Source organism: Cladophialophora yegresii, assembly GCF_000585515.1.
Source record: "Cladophialophora yegresii CBS 114405 chromosome Unknown aczIN-supercont1.2, whole genome shotgun sequence".
Taxonomy (NCBI): Eukaryota; Fungi; Ascomycota; class Eurotiomycetes; order Chaetothyriales; family Herpotrichiellaceae; genus Cladophialophora; species Cladophialophora yegresii.
The window spans coordinates 4,626,395-4,646,383 of NW_006913046.1; the positions used below are offsets into that span (position 1 = coordinate 4,626,395).

Sequence of the window (19,989 nt, forward strand, 5' to 3'; positions counted from 1 at the left end):
CTCCTTCTCCGGTGTCTGTGGTTCCCCTTGCTGTCCAAGTCTGCCGCTTCAAGCTAAATAAACGCCAGTTTGCTTGCCCGCCTGCTCGTTAAGTGCTGAAAGGGGAATCTTTGTGCTGGAAATCACATAACAATAACCTCGCCAACTCAGCTTATGACCAATCCACTAACATAGATAGCAACTTCTGCTAGTGGACAGAGGACTGCCCACCATGGGGCCAGTCTACGCAGAGCACCTCCAATGCCCCGAGAGTCAGAATGATGGTCTCGGTGGAAGTGTGAGTCAAACATCCACTCATCCGTTGCGCCACGACCGAGGATCCTTTCTTTACCTTCCAAGCATGTAATCAGGGTACACGCCACCCATTCCCGGTGCTTGAGCGCCATTACTCATGGATATCCCCCGTATGTTAGGCACGGGCCCGTTGCCGACGGCGAAGCCTTGGTTGACAAACGCGGCTTGGGGAACTCCTCCGCTCACGACGCCCATGTTCAGCCCCGGGGGTACCGAAAGCCCCGGTGGCGGTCCATTGGCCGTCGAGAATCCGCCAGGCGTCATGTTGGTGTACCCATTGACGCCCAGAGGTCCAGCGGCACTCAAAGGCGTGGGCGGGCTGTTGCTGCCCGGCTGGCCCGCTCGCACCCCAAGTGGATTTTTGGAAAAGCTCAAGCGAATGCCACCTTTGACACTGTTGTGGAGCTGCGCCCCATACAATTCATTCAAAGCTTTCGTCGCGAATGATATGTCCTCAAACTCCACAAAACACATCGGCCCGTTCTGTTTGGTCCGGAAGCACAGCCTTTTGTAGCCCCTTTGCTTCGAAAACATAGCTTTCAACTCATCCTCCGAGGTGTCAATTGGCAAGTTCCCAACGTAAAGGGTATTGCATGGCGGATTCTGGTCGGCGGGATTGACCGGGGGGTAATTGTGTCGGATGAAAGGTTGTGGGTAGGGTCCATTAGGACCTATCGTGGGGAACTGTGAGTGAGGTGTTCTAGGCCCCACGGCGGATCGCGGCGACACGTAGTTGTTCGCCGCGCCGTTGCCGATATTGGTATTCAGAGACAGCGCTGAGAATGCCGCGGTAGGCATGTGTTGGCTTGTCGACTTCTTCGCCGCGCCATTCGTAGAAGAGCCATGCATATATGCCAGTGGGTCCTTGATGAGCTCGCCTGTATCATCATCTGCGCCATCCTCATCGATGACCTTTTTGCCGCTAGCCCTAGGCCGGTCCGCCATCGCGCTGGCCACGGGCGACAGAGACGAAAACATGGTCTGCGACTGCGAGCTGTTGGAAGTGGCATGTTCCAAGGGCGATCCAATCAATGGTGGGGACGTCCTGTCCATGGCCTGAAAGGTGCCGTTGAAGCGTGACGACCTCTGAGCGCTGGACGTGGGAGGTGATACCGACTGTGCCACTTTGCGGCCCGCTAGAGGATCAATTGTGTTGCGCCGCGGAATCGCGGCCATGGATGGGATGGATATGACCTCCACAACCATTTTGGCCTGTCCGGCTGTGTTGGGCTTCCCATCGAGCATTGCTTGGGCTTCGGACGCACCAGCGAAGGAGGAGAATCTGGCGATTGCGGTCGCAAAGCCGACGTCCTCCTCATATTCGTTTGGGACGATTTCTGTATCTCGTAGGTCCTTGGCGAACAATAGCATGGTTCGTACTGCCTCAGGACTAGTATGCCGTGGTAGGCGTCGCAGCATAATGGTTGGCAGGGCGGCCAGCGCGGCTTCGTTCGCGCTCGACATCCGTCTATCCGCCGCGGCGACCTCAATACCTGTAGTTGGTAAGGCCATGGCGTATGGATTTGCAAAGCTGGAGAGAATGCGTGTTTCGAGAGGGTTGAGAGCAAGCGCAGTCATGCTTTGCGCGGCAAAGAGAAGTGCAGAGCGTCCGACCTTGCCGACGCAATGAATCCGATTTGAAGTGAGTGATATGGTCGTCCGACGGATCTCGAGTGACGTATGGTCCAAGGACAACTACCTCGCTTTCGATGAAGTTGAGTGCGAACAAAGTGGCACCAGCACGCAACCAAATTAGAGCTGGAATTTCTGCGATTGCGGGTTTGACCCTTTTCGATCTCCGAGTCCGAGCTCCAGGGCGCCGTCGAGGGTCATGTACGGGAAGTCAAGAGTCCGAAGTCGAAGAAGATATGCGCCACTGGCTGGGAAACAAGTCCAGTAATTCCGTGAGACCTGAAACGGTGACACGACGGCTCGGATTGTCTCCGGCGCAAACGCGAAACTGTTATCAGTTCGACGCTGGCATGCGAGGTGATGAGGGACGCTCGGTGAGGACCCCCTTCAGGAGCGAAGCGCAGTATACAAACGCCGCCCCGTTAGCACTTGATCCGTCGCAAGGCGAGATGCACCGGGGTGGGTGAAGTGGGACAGTAGCCTAACGAAGATCAGAGGCGAGCACAAGACGGATCGCGACAACAAATGCTTGGAACTAGGAAGGTGTATAGCGAGAGTCGCAACTCTGGGAAAGGGACGGAGGACAATCAGCAAGAAAGAGCTGAGGCGAAAGGCTCAGGATCGCCAGGAAGTTGTAGGTGCAGTGGAATAGCGAACTCAACGACGCGGATTATTTTGGCGGCGTCGAGTGGCCCTGTCGATAGGAGCGATAAAGAATGGCTAGGCGTGGTGAAAGTCTGTGTTTGGCAGACGCCAGGATGATCAATCGTGCCAATCCGGCACCGTGGAGGCTTGCAGATGGAGCCGAAGGCCAAGCTGGAGGCGCAGGATGGGCTGGGTGAGATACAATTCGCGATCGCGCGGCGGCCGGATGGTGGGGATGAAGCCGGGCGCTGGGCAAGCGATACACCACGCTAAGGAGGCCGCATGGCATACGGAGTTATTTCCTGGTGCTCACTGGTCCAGGTCGAAGAGGGGTTTGTGCCTCGATATTGCTCTCCCGAAGTATGTAAGCCTCTAGCGGACCACCGAGTCGAGGTACCTCCTACGGGTACGGAGGGTATGCGGAGAGAGGGTCTGTGGAGCAGGTGTGATTGACTGTACATATGAACTTTTGCTGGCGGATCATCACATGAATAGAACAATATCGGGAAGGCTGCGAATGAAGAATAGGATTCGGGGTGCCGGTCGATCGAGGACGTCGTGGAGGTGACAGAGTCTGGGGCCCTGCACCGACATGCTCATGATTCTTCCGTGCTAATCAGCCATTGTTGCCAGCTCACATTGGCTCTGGTGGTTGGACAAGGGTGGGGATCCTAAGCTCAAGGAAATGTCAGTCCATCGCTGTCACCTCGGGACCGTGCAGTCGGCGCTCTGCATAGGATCAGATATCCGGGCAACGTCCAAGTACTGGGCATGGACGTAGCTAATCTTTGTTCCTCGCGGCAATCGAAGATCCGAAATGCTGATACAACCCGCACTGTGCGCGTCGTCAGGATGGCGGCTGTACTGAGTATGTGGCAAGACAATCTGCGCCGTGAGTGGGACCGGTCAGAGTTGTCAAACAGATGGGGTTCAATCACGCTTGTGTCCTTTTGCGATAGTAGCGCTGCTAACGAGTGAAGCCTCATGAGCCGAAGTGGGATAAACTGGGGATCCCCGTTGGCTGCCGCAGGAGAATCCAAGCGTAAGGGCGCCAGAAGCCGGGCTTGGACCCAAGTCGCCGTCGAGAAGCCTATGATGGACTTTCAAACAAGCTGTTGCGCTACTCACCGTGCGTCTGTGCTCAAAGTCTGTTGGCTGATGCTGGGGGCTTCCCTTGGGTGCACTACATGGCTTCGACCGCTCTTGCAGAGGCGAGTCACTGTTTGTTCGCAGGGGACTCTCTACACAGTAGGTGGAGTAAGCCGCGCCGACCGTCCCTCGTCCTGCTTAAGCAACCACGTCCGGCGTCACTAGGACCACCAAGAGCTTACTGTGTAAGGTACCTAGGACTCGTACCTGGCGTCCACGGCATGGAGAAGGCGGGCTTCAGGCAGGCGTCAGGGAGCTAGGTACCTCGTAACCAGTGTGATAAGCAACCAAAGGTAGGTACTGAGTACAGTACTTAGCGCTTGTTGCGCCCTCATCTCAGCCGTCCCCTCCCTCCCTGCAAACTAGGCCGTGACATGGTCAAAGATGCCATGTCCTCAACCCCGGGTGGCCCACTAGGTTATTGCCCAGATCCCTGTTGCCTGGCACAGGGCGTTGGCTCTAGTCCTCTTCCACACCCCAAGCACGCATCTCGGCCCAACTGGCGATAAGAGTCGTGCTCTTGTAGGCGGCTCGATGGTCCAATACTTCGCATTCGGGGAAGGAGTTGAGTGACGGGATCGGCCAAAGTTCAAACTCTGGTTTCTTCCTTCCAGCATCAGAGCTCTCCACGATATGCAGACTTGCGCCATGTGCTGATTCGATGTTCCGTCGACCGCCAGTTCAGCCTCTACATAGCCACGAGCGCTCGGAATTGACATGCTTTCATGTCCCCTTACGAATATCCGATTGGGTGCCAGTCACAACGCCATTGGCTGGCAAAGCCGATGGAATTTGCTCCGTACTATCAATGCTGTGTTACCACACTAGAATTCGGTCCCGATACTCCGTACAGGCTTCTGCGCGCCAGTGGATGAGCAATACGGGCACCCCCGATCACAGCTGAGCTCGATGTCGGTACTTCCAGCCCTCGAAGAGCGACATGACAAACGTTCGGCTCAAAGTCACCAGAAGTGACTTTGACGTCCGCCTGCAGCTCACAAGCGCGCACCCAGAGGCGGTATCCCTTCTGCTGGGACCAACCTGCCAATCCCCGGTCGTGCTCGGTACCTGCGAGTACGAGTAGCGAGGGGCAAGCTGGGTAGCCCCTCTTGGGCCAGAGACCGGCTGCAAGCTCTAAAAGTCCGAGGATCTTCAAACACGCATTGCATCTGACTCTGGCTCGCGGCAGATGCTGCAAATCCAACCCTTGATAGGATGCTCGGAACCAGCTTGTGCATTTCCGTGGTGCGACTTGGGCCGTTGGGCCGGCGTGGACGGGCTACTGGAATACCTATCGCTGTTGTCGCGAGCGGCACTGAGGCAGTGCCAGTCCAACAGTAGCTGTTTACGAAGGCCGGGCCTACTGGCTGCCAGAGGCGGGCAAGACTTTGCTGTTGGATTCTATGACCCTCGTAGCGGTGGTGGCGTCGCCAACCAAAGCCATCGCGACCGTTGTGTGGCTCGCGTTACACTTCGAGACCCTAGGCAGGGCTTTTCTCGAAAAGATAAGAGGGAAACCCCAGTCGATAGAGATGGGCATCATGAGCAGAACGGGGCGACAAGGCGCCTGCTGACCGTCCTAGTGCGTCAGAGAGAGACATCGACTTGCGCCATGCACGCTTTCACTCGCTTCTTCTCCTGATCCGGCCATCCATTGTTTCCGTTGGATATCTACCAGGATTCTCCATGAATGGTCATGAGACTTCAACCCCCGAATCGGCTGTGTTGCTGAGTATGCAGTCCGGCGTATTAACAATGTGCCAATACAAGCTTGTCGCGCACCAAGCCTGACTATCCTCAGGCATCCATAGCTTTCCCAGCGTCGCCAAATCTGTGCAGGACTACTGTGTACAACCATGGCCTCAAAAGTCGTTGTCCACCGATCAAGGCTTCAAGACAACTTGTGTCACATGGACTGGACGGGGCTTGCAACGCGTGGCGGCCGAGGGGACGCTTGCAAATGACGCTGCGTGACCCCGACTTGCAATCCACCATACGGCTCGTCCCTCGCTGTGTGACCTCGAGCTTCCGCCATGTGCTACAGAGAGGTCCGGAACACCGCTGTGAAACATGTCGCTTTCGAAATGATTTGCCTGCTTTTCCATCAGCGGAAAAGAGTTCCAGACGAGTATCACCTTGGCGCCAGACGTTTTTCTAACCACGTCCTATCCCAAGCAGCGTCAGCTGTACAAGATATTGGTACATTGGTCCCTGTGGAAAGGCTTCACTGCGACTCTTCGAGATGCAAGAGGTCGCCGGTATTGTCTTTCTCGCCCGCTACCTTGTCGGTCTCGCTTCCGTAGCGCTGAAGCAGTTTCTCAGCATATAGCCCGATTTTGTTCTCTCTTTTCTCGGACATTTCGTGTTTACCGACGCTTTCCTCGTACGAAGGTGGTTGTTCAAGAAGGTCGCCTGTGCTACCCTCCTTGGCTCGCCTGAGTGTAGGCTGCCCGTCTTCGTCCTGGTCCGGGCTCGACGTGGACATGGGCGTAAGCTCACGCACTGAACTGCTGGACCTAGTTGGATCGATCAGGGGAACGTCTTCGAATTCGGCCTCGGCTTCGCGATCAGCAGATGATGCAGGTAGCGGGCCCATCTCTTGTTGCAAGTCCTCCGCAAACGCCTGGTTATCGCGGTCGACAAAGTGTCGCAGCGCCAGACTCAATCCACTGCCGCGAAACCGCACGGCGTTTTCATTGGCATACACGAGCAAGACAGAGTTGTACTCTGTCTTGACGGCCTCCAGGACGTGGGTTTCAAAGACTCGGTCAATCGACCACGGCGTCGAGCTGTCTGGATCAGACTTACCCACACCTGCAGCTTGTGCCTGCGTGACGGGGCCGACCAAGGGCGGGTGTAGTGGTTGTGATACGCATTGAACGTCCTCCTGCCGCCAAGTGGCCTTCCACCATTCGTAACCCATTCCTTCCTCACCTAGGTTGTCCGGTGCCAGGAGATCAATGTTCTGGTTCAATCTGCGAAAGTAGGTGATTCCCGGCTTGGTTGCAACGCCTTGGAGCGTGTACTTGCGATGCGGGACGTCGGGACGTTCTGGGGTGGGAACTGTCAGTTGCATGGCGATTTGACGACTCCTCGCACGAAGTTCGTCCTTCTTTTGCTCAAGAAGCGCCAACCTCTGACGGATCCTCTGAAGCACATTTTGCAACTCCGAGTTGAGCTCATCCACGTCAGACTGCGTAACTGCGGTCTCCGACCCGGGCAACCGGCTAATAAGGAAGCCGTTTGGCACAGAGTTCCTGCTCGCTGCCACGCTTGAGGCTTTGACTGCAGCATTGAGGACTTCGCTAATGTCCAAGGGCCGGTTGCTCGAGTTGAAGAGCTGGCAGCGACGTTGCATATGGGTCAGTTGTTCGATTTGTCGCCGGATCGCCTGTACCTGTCTACGTATCTGTTGCATTTCCTCTCTGCAGTCGTACATGTAACGATCGGCATACCAGACCGGATCCAGACTGATGTCGACAGTTCTGGAGGCCGTGTTCGGCTCCTGCAGTCGAACAGTAAATATCTCGGCACAATGACTGATCCATACGTCGTCGATAGTCCCTATCTCATCGTTCCAGATGGTGTTATCAAGCAGGTCTGTGAGTGTCTCGTTCGGGTGGTGATTGATGAAAGGGTCGACACAGTACAGCGTCTTCTCGACAGCCGTGTCGTCGGTTGGACCGTTGGCCTTCATGGCTATGGAGCTGAAGACCTGGGTGAGTTGCTCTTGTGGAGCCTGTTTCAGCGCCGCAGAACCCCAAGCCTCGAGGAATTTGTGAAACACTGTTTCGTCGTTTGCGTTGCGGACTGCCTGTAGGTCGGCCAAGGCGTCAACACTGCCGTAGGCGCGAGTGGTCTTGTCGAGAAAAGCCATGAGGCACTGGACTTCGGTAAGGAGATTGCACTCGTTCTGGTCTATGCGGAGACTATTGTCGGTGGACAGGGCCTTGGTGTTCTCGTCCGTAGCTCCAGACCACCAACTACTGTCATGGGCATAGGCGTGGACCCTCAGCGCAGGCATTAGAAGAGCCTCTCGTGCAAGTGGGATGTTGTGGTAGATGGTCAGCAAAGATCCTAGGTAGCCGGTCTCCTTCGAGCCGCGTAAAAATGCAGGTGCATCGCCAATCCTTCGCCGCTTGGATGGTGGTGGATGTTCGATTATCTCGCGCGAGGTCGAATATGTAGTGAGAGCCCAACTGTTGGGTTCGTAGTTATAATCCCGCTTTGCAGGGCCGAACGTCGCTCCAGTCTGCGTCACTCCATTCTCTTGTGCTGGCAGCGTCTGCCTGAGCGATTCGGCCATTGCGCGCTGGATGTCTGGGTCGTCCATCTCCTCTTGCTCTTTCAAGGTCTTGACATTGCTCGCCGACGCTGCGGCATGCTCGCCGGACAGGTCCAGCCGGGAATTGTCGACTCGCGAAGGCGGCCGTGACAGCCCGGCCATCCCTCCCATGGTCGCGTCATCTTGAACTATTTTTCCCGTCAGTTTGCCATTCACAAAAGCTGGACAGCTACCTGGAGTCAAGAATATATGTCGTCCGTCTTACATGGGATATTGTCTTGATCCTGCCAGTGATTGGAGGGAGCCTGCGGTACGCACCCTTAGACAACCAGTCCTCAACGCCTGACGCGGCTGGCACCTGGCTTACCGGCTCCGGTATGATCGATCTCACGGGGTTCTCCAGCCAAGCGTTGATCGCGTTGTTGGCATCGTTGTTGTTTTTCTATGGGCCACGCGGAGTCAGTAATTAACCGTTTCATGCATGCCTCGCAGCCAAAGGTTCCACCTCTCACCTTTAGTAGCACCTTTGCGCTCTCCTCATCTAACGCGGTGATCGCGCACACCTGCGATATCAAGTCGTCTGTAGGCTGCGCCATGTTGTCATCCCACTAGGATATATGGCGCATGGTGGTATGGATGCTGCGGACGTGGTTGGGCTCGAGGTAAAAGGTTGAGGTGGAGGCGAGTTGAGGGCACTAGGCGTCCAAATCTGACACTGCTGTGACGGGAGCTGAGTTAGTCTCGTCTGTATCAATGTTGAAGCACAGATGAAGCCGAAGACTTGTGTGTGAAGAAGACAAGCTTGCATACAGACTACAGTGACATTGTTGATTCTGGCAAACGCTTCCCCGCAAAAGAGACTCCAGACGGGAACTCAGCCTTACATTTGTGATGACAGCCTTGTCGGAACAACGAAGCACTTGAGCTGGCGTACGACAAGCTTGGGACAAGGAGACACAACTCATAGACACATCTATCCGCGCTGTCCGGTAATCAATATTCCTGGAAGATTTCGTAGGCTGGTTACTGTACGTGTCGGTGACTCTCCACATCTGCTCTTTATCTTCGCTCCCGGATCCATATCGTGGCCGTCAACGGGAGAAACAAGTGTCTTTCATTTTCTTCACATTGATACGATTACAGTATGTCAAAGCTGTATGAGCAGCGGCTGGACTGTGCTGGGCTGGACTAGATTGAGCACACAGGAAAGGGATGTCAGCTCCGGCTCCGGCTCCCTCAAGAGATCATCCAACCCAGCCGCCCCAACCTGAGGGCTACTTAGTCTGCTTCCAGAAGAAGGTGATCGCGCAACCAAAAGGCACAAACGCACCCCATCTAGATACTTACTTACCGTACTGCATGTGAAACACCCCAGAGGCACATGCACGTCTCGGTTCCCCTTTAAAAAGCCCTGATCCCTTCCATCCCTCCGTGAACCACCGTGTCTTCAATACGTAGACGTCAAATTTAAGACGTAAAAATTCTGGCATGGCGGGATTTAAAAGTCCTTGAAAGCCTCCTCCCACTCGGCTCGTAACTCGTCCGTATACCGTCCGCGGCCGCCCTCACTCTCCTCTCCCTCCACGGGATCCGGATACTCGTCGAAATTGCCGGCATCGCCTTCCCACTCCACTCTAGGGATGATGGGACCTCTGCGTTTGCGATAGTAAATTTCATCCCAGTCGACGCCATCAAAGAAGTAATGGGACATCACCCGCTTGCTACCCCCAGCAATGTGGCCCAGCCGCTGTGTCGGATCAGTCTTGCACAGCGCGAGGATGAAATCTCTCGCCGCACGAGGCACATGGAGACTATGGCGGTGGCCCTGCTGCGATGGATGCGAGGTCGGGAAGCGGATGTGGCCTGCCACAATCTGCTCGTAGATGCGCATGGGGTTTTGGTCCCAGAAAGGGGGTTGGCCGATGAGCATTTCATAGACCAGGATTCCCAGCGCCCACCAGTCGACCGCGGTGCCGTGGCCGGTGTTGCGTATCACCTCTGGGGCGAGGTATTCCGGGGTACCGCAGAGGGTGTAGGTGACGCCGGCGCCGTTGGCTTGCGGTTCGGGGTGTTCGGTACCTAGTTTTTGGAGAGTGGTGCTCTGACCGTTACCGTTCTCAGAGGATGATTCGGACGCGGGCGGAAGGTATTTGGCGAAACCGAAATCAACCAGTTTCAGGTGTCCATCTACGTCGAGCAGGATGTTTTCCGGTTTCAGATCGCGGTATGCCACGAACTGAACCTCGTGGAGGTAAGCCAAAATCAGGGTGATTTCGGCGGCGTAGAACTGGACCGTCGAGAAAGGAAAGCGGCGGGCGCGCCTGAGGTACGAAAAGATCTCTCCGCCAGGCGTGTAGTCCAGCAACATATACAACGAGGTATCGTCAGAGAAGGTACTGACTAGGGTCGTGATGAATGGGTGGCCGGCCACGGCGGCAAGGACGTCTTTCTCGTTCCGGACATGCTCGACTTGTTTGAGTTTGATCACGTCAACTTTTTTGAGTACCTTGAGCGCGAAAACTCTGTTCCTCTCGTCCGGTTGAGCATTGGCAAAGCGACATAGCCAGACTCGTGCAAACGTGCCTGCGCGTAAATGTGTCAGTGCCGACGACAAGAAGCCAACGATTTTCCAAGCGTACCAGTCCCAAGCGTCCTCATCAGCTCGAAGTCTGAGAGCTTCAAGGAAGCCGACGACTTGCCCAGGCCCTTCTCTTCTGGCAGCCTGGAGACCTCCTCTGGAGGCATGACCTCCTTAGATCGGGCCGGATCAGCATGTTTCTGGATCTGGTCTTTTTCGTGCTGGCGGCTGGGATGGGGATGAGACGCGCTTCGTGTGTTGTGAGGATTGCTGGTGCGCAGGAACTGCCTATGACCTTGAACGGAAGCCGCGCGCGGCGGCTGCTGTTGCTGCGGCGTCTGAAGCGTCGCTGTGCTCATCGGGGCAGCTGGTGTGCATGTTTTTCTAGAAGGATACTATCGGTCGTTGAACCGGGAGATCATGGCGAGTGGGAGGCGGAGGACGACAGAGTGGTGGTGGCTGAACGCAAGCAGTTTGCGACCGGAGGAGGGGTTACACGGTAGCGGGATTCTAGCGGTGAGGCAGTGCTGTTGGATAGCTGCGGAGGTGACGAAGGATTCACTGCAGGGACGTGAATGGGGAGCGTGAGAAGTGTACCAGATCAGCCACAGGCGTGAAAGGAGCAACAAGTGAAGAGGACAAAACAGATGCAAGATCGCAAAATGATGCAGTTAGAAGACGGTGACTGAGCAGCTCAGCCCACTTGTCACCTACCCACCAGCGCGGCCGCGCCATGCCAGCGCCAGCAGTTTTGCTAGTGACAAAAACGTGCAGTATGGAGTACTGGGTACCTAGTACCTAACTAGTCCCTAGCACAGATGCGTCAAAGTCCGCCTGCGTAGCGAGACACCAGCTCGCCGCGCATCACGTCACTGTCGTGGGTGGAGGTGGACGATCGCGAGTGGGTGAGGAGATGAAACGACACCAAGCCATGTTGGAACCGATCAAGACAAAACAGGCGAGCTCCCACGGACAGGGCCGACGTACCGCGGACAATGGCGTGGGGATGAAAGGGCAGAAGCGTTGGTAAGATACTCCTTTGAGCAACACTTGCCTCATTGCTGCCGCGCCTGGAAGGCTCCGAAACGGCAACTCGATCCTACAGTAGCTCAACTGTGGGCGGGACTTGAGCTGTCACGGCTGTCAGACTCGGGCATCAAATAGGATGAAGACACAAGCTTGGTGGCGCCTCGTGCGGCGTGGCTGCTCATGAGAAGCTGCTCCCAGTAGCTGTTAATTACCAGGAAGCACATCGGAATTCGAGAAGCGCATTCTCGTTCACATTCGAAAGGATTCGTGCGCATTTCTATGTGCGGTTCATGTGCCAACACTCCTCTTGGTCCGTAGTTAATGTGGTCCTCTATGTTCTGACCATCCAGGTCGTCTAATGGCCGATATTGCAAGCCATTGGCCCTCCATGCACGTAAAACGCCACGCAAAGGGAGTCAGCCGTCAAAGTCTATATTCGTGGAGCTGGTTGGCAGGGATCGCGTGCTATCAGTCATCTTTCATGCGTTCGCTTTCCGGCTTCCAAGATCCTGCTGTCATGTTAGTGGATGCAGTAACACGCAACACAAGGTGTCCACGAGATCCATACCATCAAACTCGTGTTTCACAAAGGCCATTGGGTCCTCGGGCCCTTCAGCTCCCATTTGGCCAACACCCGGGCTGAAACTGGTGATGGGGAGCACAACGACATCCCCGATCTTCTTGTGCACCCTGATGTCGAAAAAGTCCGAGTATGACACGTTCGTCGCCCGAGCGCTATAGTCAAAGTACTCTCGGTCGTTGAAGTATGAGAAGAGGGCATCCGTCCAAACCCCTGGTCCCGTGTACTCCATGATGCTTTTCGGCGGTTCTTTACCTTTGCGCAGCCTTCCGGCCTCTTTCATGTGGAGCGTGTCTTCGGTGATGGTGGCCACAATGTCGCGCAAGACTGGATGTCCCGGCTTTGATTGAATTGTCCATTGGCAGAACTGTATTCTCCTAGCATACCAGTCGTTCCAATCTTCCCTATCAGGATCAGCCTCAATCCCAACCACCAATCCAACTGTAGTCGTGTCCAGGTTCGGCGGCAGCCAATCGGTGGCAGGCTTCAGTGCCTGGGTGTCAATGTCGCTGTAGATACCTCCGCGGGCAAGCAAGATGAGATAGCGGAAGAAATCAGCCTTGATGACAGGGAGGGGCATTGCTTCGTATGCTTGAACAACTTCCGGTACTGATGCGTACAGGTAACTAATGACGTGCAGCGCGGCATCATCTGTGATCACTTCATGGACAAACCCAGGGTGGAGAGCGGTCCATGATGCCTCGAACGGTCTTAACCTCTCTTCGAATTTTCCCGAATCAGGTCCATATTTCCATGTCTGCCATATGTACGCGGGGAATTTCGATTCGATGTCGTAGGGGAAGTGGTATCGTAGTTTTTCGTCGAGGGACTTGCTCGGTACATCATGAATGAGCTGTTGAGCTTCGTGAGCTGGCTTGGGAGCTTTCGGGGGAGGGTATGATCGAGAGGGTCGTCCCTCTTCAGCAGTAAGTGCCACCTCGGGGGTGCTCGGCGAAACACTCGACTGTCGCAGCAGGAGGAATAGTATTATGAAGACCACGGCGACAAGGGCCGGTCGCTTCCATGAATTGGACAAGGCCATGAGGGAGGTGCCCGCGCAGTCGACCCCGAGCTTGTTACAAATCCGGTCGAGGCCAGTGACAGGGCTGTCACCGTCGGGTTCGATCGCAGCAGTTCCGAGGCGGCCACATATGCCACAGGTCGACTTCGGACAGTCCCGAAGGGTTGTGACAGCTGGCAGGGATGGGAAGTCTCGGCAGAGCGGCGTGGCAACACCGCTATGAGTATCGGTGACAGGACATTCTAGTTATCGTAACATCTCTTCGGGCGGCGTGTACGGTCCAGCCGCAGGTATGTACCAAGCAGGACGAAGCGAAGAACCGGGATGGGAGGACGGTCGCGAGAGCACCTGTCGCAATTAGGCGTCTGATCCTGTTGGTCAAGGAAAGAAGGTTCGAAGACGCTGCCCGAGATAGCGATGGCGACAGAGAATGGAAAGCGTGTCAGAAAATGGATATCTGAATGGCCGTGAGCCCGTGGGATCACACAAAAAGTGATTGCGCATGCATCTTGTTTCAGGCGCCTCGATTGGTGACTGATGGGCCTGCACTGAAGCATAGCGTCAATAGTGGGCACCAGTACGTACCACAGCCCCGTCCAAGGCCCGAAATACGCAATCCAGCTAAGCTTTTCGGCGCTCCGGCTGCGAACTTTTAGGCGCTTGGCTTGTCTCGACAGGCCGCATCTCCGGGTGCGGCCTCCCGGCTCAGCGACGCTGGTGTGGCTGGCTCCAGGTTTCCACAATTCCAGGAACTGCAATTCAACAGTTGCACGATGGAATTTCGGTAGGCGTCTGAGCCACTAAATGGTGACGACCACCACGAAGCCGACACCAACACTGACAGCGACATCGAATCCAACAACGGCACCGAGTTCGTGTAAAACATCTGACCGTCAGTCAGAGGCGACATCGGCTCGTTGCACAGTACTTACTGCATGTGGCAGTTGCTCATCGCACAAGGCTACGAGTGGAAAAAGTCCAAAAGCCATCACCGACGGATGTCAATAATCATGGCTGATGAATCAGTGAAAGAGACTGACACCTTTTGGATTGGCTGACTCTGCCTCTCTTTCCAGCTTGGTCATCGACACCATAAGTGGAAGTGCCTCGTTATGACACAGTCGAACAATCCAATATCTTCACATTTCATGCATCTCCTCGTTTCTCTGTTGATGTCATCCATTGGCACGTTTCCGCCCATTATTTCCATCGCTCAGCTGCACGGATATGGCGCGGTCCCATTTCATTTCATTCCAAGAATTGGCCAATATGGTCTCCAAGTCCATATGCCGAGTTGCCTGGGTTGCCCGCGTGATATCATCTATGGTTCAATCGAAGCGAGCCCAACCCTATCCTTAAGCAACCGAGTCGGCAGAGTATGAAGACGCAGGTTTCCAATCTGCTCGGCCAGCCCTCTCGAGCCCTAAGTACCTTGAGCCTGGGTCCAGAAGTCGAGGCTAGCAATCACATCCTCGCCCGTTTCGTCCTCGTAAGCGTACAAAATCTGACCATTGTTAGCACAACTCCAAGAGCTCAGGGTGCAGCGTTGAAGACTCACCTCTCTCGTACTCGAATGCAGCATCCGCACGTTCTTTCCCGTCATGACGTGGATCAATTCGCTCGTCTCGATATGCCGAATCTCAATGAAACTCGGCTCAAACGCCAAGATGTAAGGGTAATTCAGCGCGAAAGCCTGCGGTGTCCCTTCCCATGTAATCTTCCAGTCCGGTCTGGCGCGCCATCCGTTGCGATTAACGAAGAAGCTGAAGTCAGAGTAGTTGAGGAGAAACTCGCCATTGAGCCGCTCGATGTGGATGGGTTTGACGTTTTCTTTGCGCGTTACAAAGTCGAGGGACGTGTCGGCTTGGTCGAGAAGAGATTGTCGCTCTGTGGTTTCCAATGAGACGACCTCGAAGCCTCGAGCGCAGCCGACGCAGAGTGTTGAGCGGAGATAGTGAACCGATGTGGATTCGGCTGGGATGTAGAATTCCTGGGCTGATTGTTAGTATATACAGGCATAAAAGTGTATTCGTAGTACAACTGACCTTGAACGGTTTGAGAGCATCCTGACCGCTGGCAAACATCTTACTGATTGCCGGCTTCTTCTTGCCCTTGTTCAGGTCGTCCATAGGCTCGTACACCTTGATGGTCGTGGACAATGCCGACGTCTTGACGGAACAGACCAGGTGTCGCCCCAAACCAATTCCAGCTTTGAAGAAATTGGCGTGACCCTGGATCTTGCGAGGTCTCGTTGCCAGTGGGTTCTGGTTGTTCGGGTCCAGGGCATCGAAGGGGTACGAAGTCAGAGTCTTGTTCGATAGCACCAGCAGCAGTCGGTACTCTTCCAACGTGTCAATTTGTGACACTTGCGTGGCGTCCAGAATGCGCTTGGGCTTGATCGACTTGTCCTTAGGCCATCGATCAGCAATGTAAATGCCGTTGTCAGTTCCATAGATGAGTTTGCGGCCTCCGTCAGTAGGAACCAGACAATTGACGCGGTTCTGAGTATTGAAGAAACTTTCGCACAAAATAGTCTTGTTGTAGAAGGAACTGCTGCGTTGGCGAAGCTTGCTCTGTTGTTCTTCGACGAGTTCAATGAACTTCTTGCGTTGGGTGACCGAGGTGGCATACAGTTGAAGTTCGTATGCACCTTTACCGAGATGTCGGAAAGTGATCGGATAAACCTCTTTCTGACCAGGGGTGCTCGATGAAGACGGCTTTGTGCCAGGAATCAAGCTAGAGGAAGAGCGTTTTGCGATGCCGAGACGGGGAATGACTTGATCCATCTCAGCAATAACGAGAAGCTCCAGTGGAATTGGCTTTCTGTAGACTCGCAGCTCTTCCCGTTTGTTCACGGTCTTGATTCTGCACATGAGTACAGCATGATCGAACAGGTAGACCTGGACCTCGGCATTGTCGGTAGGCGACTTTTTAAAGCTCATCTTGGTGAGGATGACACGATTTTCTTCCGTCAGCTTGAGATCCGTGTATTCTCCAGCGTTCCATTTGAGCTGTTGATTCAACTGGACCAGGTTGAAGTGATTCTCTGCCTTACCGCTTTCTGCGTTGACTCGAGCCAGGAAATCTTTGATCAGACCGATAGCTTTAGGGATGTCCTTCTTGTCTGGGTTGTCATCTTTCGTGTACTTTAGGACATTGTCCAGCAGGAGAGGGTATCGCGCCAACCGCGTGGTTGGCTTCGTGAGGTATCCGTTCAACTCCAATTTCCTTGACTCTTTGAGGCGTTCAGTCTCATCGACGAATCGGGAAAACGCCGGGTTGGAGCCTTTCTCTTTCTCGAATTCGTATTTGCCGTACATCTGGTTTGCGCCATACTTGATGAATGGGTCGAACTGAGGGACCCACTTGAGGAAGACATCGCCAATGCTGTGGACCACGTGCTGTTCTTTCTGCCGCTTTGACAACTCCTCCGCAAATTTGCCATTGACACTCAGGACCTCCAGGCAGTTGCCAAAGACAGTGCGGACAAACTTTTCCCGTCGCTCTTCTTTGATGGGAGAGTTGACATTGCCAGCTCCACGGAGTGGTCTGATCCAGAAATCACGGAGATATTCCAGGTCCTTCACAAAGTCGCGCTCAGTGTACATGATCTCTGAGATGACCTCCTGTCGCTTCTTCTCCTTGTCATCGATCTTGTCCGCGACCTCCTTCGGCACACTATTGATCCACAGTTTTTGTTCCTGATCGTCTTCGTGCAAACTTCCCTTGGAGTTGGAATGCCTGAGGCCGGGTTGGGGTCGTAGGTTGAGTCTAGCTTGCTGTTCCAAGCGTCGTGGGCACGCGATTGAATAGCAGAGGTTGTCTCGTGTGCATGTCGGAGAATAACATTCTGTAAGCAAGGTGAAGACTCCGTTGACGTCTTTGGACGAGGCTTCTTCACCCATCGTCTCTCTGAAGCGATAGACTTCGCCCGGAGCGTCCCTCAGACGATGCTCATATGTGACGTCGTGGAAGAACTTTTGAGCGTCCAGGGCGCGGCCTAGGAGCAGAGCCAGGTTTCGGTCAGTGGTCTTGATGATGTAGGCGATCAGATCGACAGCTTCGGCACCTGTGAAAGCACTCTTATAAGTGAGGTCATTCTTGGTTCTGTCGCCGGCGCCAATTCTTTCCTGAAAGGCGGTGGCAACACGAGACAGAAGGGCAGGATAGACCAGCGGCGACTTCCGCTGGACAATTGTCTGGCCACCCGAGGAATGAGAAGAGTTAGGAGGTCTACTGCTCATCATGCTGTTACTGCGAGAGCCGTTTAAAGTTGTCGTCGGCGTCAAGTCAGACGGGACTGAGGTGGCAGAAGCGGCAGATATGGTCCTGGGCGGATTGCTTCCCTCACTAGGGCGCCCTGCCCTTGGCGTTACCCCGTATGCTGGCGAATTCGACGAACTGAAAGAACCGCCGTTTGAGGCATGGCTATCTGCGAACGGATTATCTGATTCTGATTCTTTCCGTCGATGAGGCACCACTCTTCCGCTTGTTAATTGCTGAGTATGATCACGATCCAGAGCATAAGAACCCATCGACATGGATCTGTCGCCGTCGACTCTATCAGGTATGTGTCTCCCCTGTGCTGTTGTCCTCGACGCACCCAAACCAGCATAGGGCTGTTGCCTGAAAGCGCTGGCGGTGCCCTGTTGGAAGCTACTGGGAGGCGGACGATAACTCAACGTCGGCTCGCCTGGTCGTACCATCGACCGCGACCTGTAGGCGTCATTGTTCAGCGCAGGTGGAGGCATCCGATTGGGGATCGGTTTTCGATCGTACGGCGACATCTGCATGGGAGGGGGAATTCCCGGGCGTGTGTCTATCCGTTGAGGTGGAGGATATGGTCTGCGATCGGGAAAAGTGGGTGCTGGATTATGTGGAGGAGGCCGTGAAGCACCGTTTGTGCCATTCATATAAGGCTGAACCGGCGCAGTGCCGTTTGATCGGTCGTACGACTGAGGTATTTGACGCATCGAGGGCGGCGGGCCTTGCCTCATGGACATGGTATGTTGCTGTTGCAGCGTCATGCTCTGGCTTCGATCGTACATGGGGTTCACCGACTGCGTCGTCATGGTGTGAGATCGCCCCGGAGGAGGCGCGCCGCCGAAGATGTTGTGGAAGGCGGCATCTCTCTGATCCGCTGGACCTCCGTGCTGGGGCGGCGGCGCCCTCGCGCCATAATAGCGAGACTCGGGCGGGCCATAGTCTGCCATGCTCATTGAAGAGATCGCCGGACAAAAGGGCTATCGAGCAAGCATGGAGATGTTGCAGCAGCGCAAGGGGGCTTTTTCCTTATTCTCCTCTTTTTGCAAAGCACCAAGTCTTCCCCACCCAGCCTTCCAGCTCTCAACAGAAGGTGGCCAGTGCAGGACGGGTTGCGACAGGCCCGATGGAGGACTCGCAACCAGCAGAGCGAGTGTCGAGAAGAGGGTTGCGTTGATATCGAGGTTGGCGTATGCAGTGTGGTGCAAGCGAATCGAGGTGGATGCAGGTGGTCGATCGATGGTTCACGAGCGAGGGTCAGAGATTCCAGGAATAATGTCGCACAGATTCCGGGTGGTGCTTTCTCACCATGCCAGCAGGGAGAGAACGACGGGCCCGTGTATACGGATTAGTGAGCAGTAGTGATGCGAGAAGAAATGCAGTGGCATAGTCAGTTAACTACTATTGAGAAGATGTGTGAATCAATCGATCGAGCGAGCGACTGACGGTCGTTCGTTCATGGCTAGACGAGCCGAAACTGGGGTTGCCATTGGCTGCAACTGCTCCCCTCAAGTCCAGCTTCTTCTCACGGGCGACGCAGGAGGCACCAGCCGCAGCCTCAGGCTCAGGCTCAAGGCTCAGGCGCAGGCTCAGGCGCAGGCTCTGTGGCTCTCTGGCAGCACCGATCCAGGCGGCGTTGTCGCATCATAGTTTAAGCACCCTCCACCACATACGTCTTTGCACAATATCACCACATCACCTGCACCTCACCTTGATCTCAACTTGACCTTACCCTACGACTCTAGTTGTCTACCGCAAGACTCACCATGGCCACCACCACACAAGGACCCGGCAGCGAGCTGTCGCCCAACTTTGCTCCCTTCTTTGGAATGGTAAGGGTCTCTCCATCTCTTGTGCCCGCGCTGGAGCTAACATGTTCAACCAGGCAGGAATTGCATCAGCGGTATGTTGAGCTGCCCTCACCCACAGCTCCCTAACATGCTGACCGCCTGCGCCCGCCACAGATGATTTTCGGATGTATGGATCTGCAACGCTGAGGCCCCGTGCTGCAGTGCTAAGAGATGAACAGGTATCGGCGCCGCATATGGCACTGCGAAGTCAGGAATCGGAATCGCTGGCGTGGGAACGTACCGTCCAGATTTAATCATGAAGGTCTGCCAGTGGACTCTTTCGAGACTTTGCGTGGATTCTGATGCATCGTTGACAGTCCCTGATCCCCGTCGTCATGTCCGGTATCATTGCCGTTTACGCTCTGGTCATCGCCGTCCTCATCGCTGGAGACATGGGTCCTCCGCCACAGCAGAATTACAGCTTGTTCACGGGATTCATGCACCTCGCTTCCGGGCTCAGTGTTGGTCTCGCAGGTCTGGCAGCCGGATACGCCATCGGTATTGTTGGTGATATGGGCGTGAGGTGCTACATGCAGCAAAGTAGGATCTTCGTTGGCATGGTGCTTATTCTCATTTTCGGAGAAGTTTTAGGTCTGTACGGGCTGATTGTAGGCTTGATCCTGCACTCGAAGAGTTGATCAAAAAATGGTCAGAGAAGGAAAA

The 19,989-nt window shown here is 54.9% G+C and overlaps 6 protein-coding genes across 6 annotated transcripts; 1 reads left to right on the top strand and 5 right to left on the bottom strand.

Moving 5' to 3' along the window:
• Nucleotides 1-327: 327 nt before the first annotated feature.
• A1O7_03590 (uncharacterized protein) lies at nt 328-1,806 on the bottom strand (the record flags this gene model as incomplete). The annotated part of the gene is made up of 1 exon (XM_007757609.1): nt 328-1,806. The coding sequence occupies one exon, from the start codon at nt 1,804-1,806 to the stop codon at nt 328-330; it is 1,479 nt and encodes a 492-aa protein (XP_007755799.1).
• Nucleotides 1,807-5,944: 4,138 nt separating this feature from the next.
• A1O7_03591 (uncharacterized protein) lies at nt 5,945-8,176 on the bottom strand (the record flags this gene model as incomplete). Its single annotated transcript, XM_007757610.1, has 1 exon — nt 5,945-8,176. One exon carries the CDS (start codon nt 8,174-8,176, stop codon nt 5,945-5,947), a length of 2,232 nt encoding a protein of 743 aa, XP_007755800.1.
• Nucleotides 8,177-9,503: 1,327 nt separating this feature from the next.
• On the bottom strand, nt 9,504-10,942 carry A1O7_03592 (AGC/PKA protein kinase; the record flags this gene model as incomplete). Its single annotated transcript, XM_007757611.1, has 2 exons — nt 9,504-10,588; nt 10,645-10,942. The coding sequence occupies 2 exons, from the start codon at nt 10,940-10,942 to the stop codon at nt 9,504-9,506; spliced, it is 1,383 nt and encodes a 460-aa protein (XP_007755801.1).
• Nucleotides 10,943-12,080: 1,138 nt separating this feature from the next.
• On the bottom strand, nt 12,081-13,234 carry A1O7_03593 (alpha 1,6-mannosyltransferase; the record flags this gene model as incomplete). The annotated part of the gene is made up of 2 exons (XM_007757612.1): nt 12,081-12,121; nt 12,181-13,234. 2 exons carry the CDS (start codon nt 13,232-13,234, stop codon nt 12,081-12,083), a joined length of 1,095 nt encoding a protein of 364 aa, XP_007755802.1.
• Nucleotides 13,235-14,636: 1,402 nt separating this feature from the next.
• A1O7_03594 (uncharacterized protein) lies at nt 14,637-18,426 on the bottom strand (the record flags this gene model as incomplete). Its single annotated transcript, XM_007757613.1, has 3 exons — nt 14,637-14,717; nt 14,772-15,203; nt 15,259-18,426. 3 exons carry the CDS (start codon nt 18,424-18,426, stop codon nt 14,637-14,639), a joined length of 3,681 nt encoding a protein of 1,226 aa, XP_007755803.1.
• Nucleotides 18,427-19,242: 816 nt separating this feature from the next.
• On the top strand, nt 19,243-19,964 carry A1O7_03595 (V-type H+-transporting ATPase 16kDa proteolipid subunit; the record flags this gene model as incomplete). Its single annotated transcript, XM_007757614.1, has 5 exons — nt 19,243-19,308; nt 19,362-19,379; nt 19,441-19,453; nt 19,506-19,588; nt 19,644-19,964. The coding sequence occupies 5 exons, from the start codon at nt 19,243-19,245 to the stop codon at nt 19,962-19,964; spliced, it is 501 nt and encodes a 166-aa protein (XP_007755804.1).
• Nucleotides 19,965-19,989: the final 25 nt, after the last annotated feature.